Here is a 6,000-nt window from a genome sequence, read left to right as displayed (position 1 = left end):
GGGATAGTGCCCAGGCCCTGAGGTCAAGCCCCAGGACTGGCAAAAAGAAAAAAGAAAAGAAAAAAAAAAGAAAAAAGAAAATAGAGAAAACTTGGCAGAACTTGAGTAAGTGAGTAAGGAAAGAGGCAAGCAGATAGCCAAGCAGAAAGGCCGGGGCACACTCTTCTAGAGTGTCGGTGCTCTCAAAAGGAGACACACAGCTGTTTGGCATCAAAGGTATTTACATGATAAACGGGGTTGACTTCAAAGTTGTGCAAAGATTGGCATTTTATCTTTGCTTTAATCACTCCTGCTGTTACACTTTCAGAGTTTCTGGATGTTTTGGACATTACTTCCAGATAAGAATGCGTGCTGCTATGAAACAGATGCTTATTCTTGAGATAAGGGAGTAGTCTGGTTGTCTCAGAAGCGGATAATGCTTTTATGTTTCTAAATACTTTGGTTTCTGAGTTGCCTTCACCACGTCTCACTTCCCCTAATTTATCGTACCTTGTTTTCCCTTAAAATGGCTTTTAGTCCCTTACTTTTAAGGGAAGTAGAATGATTGAATAGCTCCTACATTTACTTTAAGGTTAAGTTTTTTGAATTCCTGGCAGCCATTTACCATGACTAATTTTCCCTAGTCTGTCCTGCTTCAGGACCTGCATACACAAACAGGGATAAAGCCAGAAGGTTAGGAGCATAAATACTGCTTCCAGTAAAATAAGGGAAAGTTTTCCTTTTCAGTTTGGGCACTTTGGCTATCCTTTGCTTTTGCTTTTAAAGTGCAGTTCCACTTAATATGTATAGGCGAAGTTAATTTTTTTGCATACTTGGTTCGATATTGGTTGAAGCGCCTCAGCTTGAAAAACCCGGGAACCAAAAACTGCCGAGTCCCTCCCCTTCCCACGTGACAGTGACTTTTCCGCCCTGCCTCCGATTCTGGAGGACGCGCTGCTGCGCACTCAGGTGACGTTACCAACAGACCAGACCAAGTGGAGGTAGAGTGATCCCGCGGCCAAGACCTATGTGGTCTCTTTCTTCAAATTCTTGCTTTTCTCCTGATCACTCTGAAGCCCATTTCTCTTCAAATTAAATCGTTATAGTGAAAATACCTGGTGAATAATCCACCGACCACATCCACACCTCCTCTTTAACCAACACCTGGGCAACGCTCCCCCGCAAGCAGTGGTATCGCCCGGCAGCTACCAGATAGACGCCTCTTCGCGAGCACGCGCGCGCGCGCGCGCCAGCAGCAGGCGGGAAGGCGGAGCCAGATCCTACCAACACCTCATCTCCCCGCCTCTGTGTGGGCCGGGCGTTTGGGCCGGGCCTCAGAGTGCGGGACGGTAACTGCTGGGGCCCTAAGGCTAGCGTCGGTAGGGGAGGGTCAAAGGTAGCGGCGCGAGTTTAAGAACCATGAGTGCCAAGCTCCCGGTCGCTTCAAGTGAAGGCAGCGGCAGCGTAAGCGGTAGCGAAGGCGGCGGTCGTGGCGGCGGTCGTGGCGGCGGCGGTCGCGGCGGCGGCGGTGGTGGTGGAGGCAGTGGTGGCGGCGGCAGCGTCGGCAGCGTCGGCAGCGTCGGCGGCGGTAGTGGTAGCAGCAGCGGCGTCGGTAGCGGCGGCAGCAGCGGCGGCGGCCGTCGCGGAAAGCGACGTGAGGGGGAACCCGTTACCAAAATCCAGGGTTCGGCTCCTAAGGTCTCGAGCCCGGTGCTGGCCTCGGGTCTGGCGCCATCACCGGCTTCATCGCCTCTGGCGTCGCCACCACCAGCTGTGGCGTCGCCACCAGCTCTGGCCTCCTCTGCGGCCTCAGTTCCAGCGCCGTCACCGGCTCTAACGCCGCCGCAGCCGCTACAGCCACCGCGGCAGCCGCTGGTGCCATCCGTGGCTCCAGCCATGGCCCTCTCTACGGCCCCGCCTCCTGTCTCCAACGCGGGTGCTACCTCGACTAGCCCTTCCGAGTGGAGCACCCAGTCTCAGTGGCACGCCCCCGCGCACCCACTTTCCAACACCCAGTCAAACGTGTCCAGCCGGGGATTGACTGGGTCCTGGGTCTCTAGTGTGCCCTCTCATTTAAGTAGCGGTTCTGAGCAGGTGGTTGGCCCAGATGCCAAGACTGGCTCCTGGGGCTTCAGCGCCCCAGGCCTTAGCCACCCACCTGCCACTTATGCCTCTACCCCTGACCTTAGCGTGTTCCAGTCATTGGCAGGGGAATCCTTCCAGCCCTTGGAGTCCTCCCGAATTTCAGTACACGGGTCCTCCATGTCTTCTATACTTAGCACTCCCCAAGGGACGTTACAAGGCTCTATCCCCTCCTCAGTGGCCAGCACCCCACAAGGGTCAGGCCATGATCCTACTATGTCTTCAAGGTCCAGCTATCCCTGGGTATTGGTTTCATCAGGATTTCAGGGATCTCCAGATTCTTCCCAACTGTCGGTACCAACACCTCCTACACCCAATAATACTCCCCGAGTGTCATCACAAGACACCACTCCCTATCTGTCCAGCTACCCTTGGATGAGCATACCAGTTTCTTCTGCACCCTATTTTCTTTCTCAACTGTCAGTTCCAGGACCTCCTGCACCCAGTAATTCTCTAACAACAGGAGTAGGGTACTTCATACCCTCACCAGCCAGCTCCCCATCGGGTTCAATACAATTTCCCTTCGTACCCACTAACACCCCTCGAGTGTCTGTAGACGAGCCCACATCATTCTTAGGGACAAGCTTTCCCCGGGTATCTCTAGAAAGATCAGCTCCGCCCCCAGGCGCTCCCCTAGTGTCAGCACAAGGGGCTGCCCCGCCCTCTGGGCCCGGCTCTCCCCGGGTAAGGGTGGAAAGATCGGCTCCGCCCCCAGACTCCCAGCAAGAGTCAGTAGAAAGGTCCGTTCCAACCTTCACATTCGGCACTTGGATACCCACGCCTGTGGAGCATCCCAACCAAAGCATGGCGAACCGGGAGAAGGCGAATCTTACAGGCCACATGTTCGACGTAGTCGTGATTGGAGGCGGTATCTCAGGTTAGTGTGGACCCTAACCCGTGGTTTGGCTTGAGGGACTCTGGTTAACCCGGAGTGGGGAACTTGCAGTGTCTTTGTAGTGTTTGGGGGATCTCATTGGTGCATGCAAGCAAGATTGTAACAGTGGCTGGGGTCCCAGATTCTGCTAAATGGGAAGGAGGGTTAGGTCAGTTTTACTGGTGGTGTGAACTAGGGAAGGGAGGCAAAATAATTTTTACTGCTACTGCTGCTGCTGTTAAAGGCGCATACTTAACTAGTTCTTGTTGTGTAGTTACATTTGGCACTTTATGTGGATTTCCTCAGTGCTCAACAGTCCCAGGATGTGGGTACAAAATTATAAAACCAAGCAACTGAGGAGTTTGAGTAACTCTCCTGAGATAAATCACTCAGCTGGGAAGATGCTGAACGATTTTTCTGTCACTTAAGACCCTCCTAGTTCCTGAGGTGGCTGGTTTGCCTCCCGGATTGTACATGCTTTCCCTTGCAGAATATCAGCCTGTGAATTTCTGTTGTATTGAGGTAGTAGGATTAATCTAATTCTGTGCTTCTTTAAATCACTTTTCCTTAGACAATTGGGTTGATGAAGAACCAAAAGGCTTAATTCTATAGGGAAAATGTAGCTAAAAAAATGGAAAGAGGGAGTGAGCATGTATTTCTAACCTTTGTCATTTTTTTTCAGAACTTGCAGCAAAGTGCAGGGCATTTATTGCCCAAAGGGAATCCTTTTATGAAGCCAAAGCTAAGGGCAAGTTAGGGAGTGTCCTGTTATGTTCTCCTTTTACTAAGAGCTCCAACTGTATACCCTGGTCCTGGCTTGGGTTTGTAACTGACCAAATAAGGGCTACATGAGCCTTTTTAGTATCTTCTAGAAAGTCTCATCAAGATTGATGTATTTAATTACCACTTACATTATCATAATTGGTGAAATGTTTAAAAATTTTAAAATGTATGTGTTTTTCAGCTATAGCTAGAACTCTACACTAACCTGTCCCTTTCCCCAAGAAGTGTTAACAATTTCAAAGATATACTTGCAGGATCTGATTTAGGAAGGTGGAAGATAATAGGTTACTCCCACAGTAATAATTTTTCTAAATATTCCCTTTGAGGAGACTCTGAACATGTTTATAGATTAATTTTTGGAAACAGATAGCTTTGTCTTGCTTGTAAGGGCAAACAGTCCTAAAAACCAGATAAGAGATTGGTGTAAATTATTGCTTTGACAATTCTAGCCAGTGCTAGCAAAAACAAGCCTGTAGTCTGGAGCTTCAGAGAAAAACAGATCCTAGTGGAGAATAAGAAAAAGAATATTCCTCTTGTTTCTCAACAAATATTTGTGACTGCCTACAATGAAATGGCCTGATGTATTAAAAAAACAAACTATTCCTTCCAGGCAGCTCTTCTAGAAGTGACATGATAGTTTATCACTAGAAAATAAATATAATGGTAATGTATAGTGTGAATAAGGATTTATGTCTTTTCCATACAATTCAGAGGTTTATCTGGGATTTTATTTTTGTCCTTTTCTTTGATAGAATTTTGTCTTTTGTTTTACATCTGTGTTATCTGCTGTTTCTCCTTTTCCATACCTGATTTCTAATATTTGGTCAATAACAGAAGCTGATTTAGAAGGCAGCTGTTGAACCTCTCATGCTTTATTCACAATTTTGCTGTCTGTGTCTTCGTGTGTGTGTGTGTGTGTGTGTGTGTGTGTGTGTGTGTGTGTGTGCGTGCGTGCGTGTGTGCGCGTGTGCGTGTGCGTGCGCACGTGCGTGTGCACGTTAGCCCATGCAGGTCCTGGGGCTTGACTTCAGGGCCTGGGAGTTGTCCCTGATCTTCTTTGCTCAAGGCTAGTGCTCTACCACTTGAGCCACAGCTTCATTTCCTGACTTTTTGGTAGTTAGTTGCTGACAGAATCTCAAACTTTCCTGCCCCAGCTGACTTCAAACTGCAGATCTTCAGATCTTAACCTCCTGAGAAGCTAGGAGTACAGGTATAAGCCACCAACTCTTGGGCTTTCTGTCATATTTCTTAAGGACAGCACCCAGATTGTGTAAAGCCCCACAAAACTAGTATGTGCCCATAGTCATTATTAATTGTTAATTTTTATTTGATGGGGTTAGAGGAAATTCTTGCATAGTAGTTCACACCCCTATTCCAGAGGCCAGCTTCCAGTCCATCAGTGACACTGAGAAAAGCACTTGGCTTCCTCTAAATGCCATCTCTATCATTCAGATCTGAGTGATTTTAATATCCAAACTACTAGAAACATTGTTTTCTGTGATGTTTTCTCAGAGTTTGTAACTAAAATAAAAATAGACTTAGGTCTGCCTCATGTTAGGTCCTATGTGTAGGCTGGGTGTTTCATAAATAATTGAGAGGCGTACTGGGAAACTTTATAGAATATTGTCTTTGTGTTCATACTCCATGGGGCACTTAATTGTCTCAGTGACAGTTTTAAATGCTTTTGGATATTTTCTATAGCTTTTACCAGGCTTGCACATTTCAATGGCACTACTTCGCACCTTCAGTATTATTCTTACAATATAACTCCTGAAAGAGTAAATGACATTACTCAAAATTGATCCAATGGTAGGCATTGTGGGACATACCTATTATCCTAGTGCCTGGGAAACTGAGTCAGGAAAATCCTGTTTGAGATCAAACCTTGACTACTTAGTGAGATCATGTCTCAAAAGTTGATTTACAATTAGAGAATTGGGACTATTTTTTCCACAAAGAGTAACAGTATCTTGCTAGATCCCCCTTTTGTTATTTTGTTTAAAAGAATATTTTACAACCATTAACCTTTTTTTTCTATCTCCAGCCAATTAAATGATTTTATATACTGTTAGCAGTCAAGAGGGTGTTTCCACAACCCTGCTAATTTTAGGTATTTTTGTTATAGCCAATGCCTGGGTTTTTTTTTTTTTGCTTGTCTTGTGTGTGTGTGTGTATGTGTGTGTGTGCATGTGTGCACATGTATACCAGTAGTGGGGCTTGAA

At 46.9% G+C, this 6,000-nt stretch overlaps 1 protein-coding gene across 1 annotated transcript in view; it reads left to right on the top strand.

The window, feature by feature from the left end:
* Nucleotides 1-1,634: 1,634 nt before the first annotated feature.
* The window catches only part of LOC138840395 (amine oxidase [flavin-containing] A), a 65,239-nt gene continuing 60,873 nt past the window's right edge, over nucleotides 1,635-6,000 (top strand). The window contains exon 1 of the mRNA XM_070040592.1: nucleotides 1,635-2,998. Within this exon, the coding sequence (XP_069896693.1) occupies nucleotides 1,876-2,998 (1,123 nt within the window). The 5' untranslated portion in view covers nucleotides 1,635-1,875. The remainder of the gene's footprint in view (nucleotides 2,999-6,000) is intronic.

Source organism: Dipodomys merriami, unplaced genomic scaffold, assembly GCF_024711535.1.
Source record: "Dipodomys merriami isolate MVZ:Mamm:240054 unplaced genomic scaffold, mDipMer1.0.p SCAF_3, whole genome shotgun sequence".
In the NCBI taxonomy this organism is placed as follows: Eukaryota; Metazoa; Chordata; class Mammalia; order Rodentia; family Heteromyidae; genus Dipodomys; species Dipodomys merriami.
Note: the sequence above shows the minus strand (reverse complement) of the source record. Positions and strands in the feature narration are given on the sequence as shown.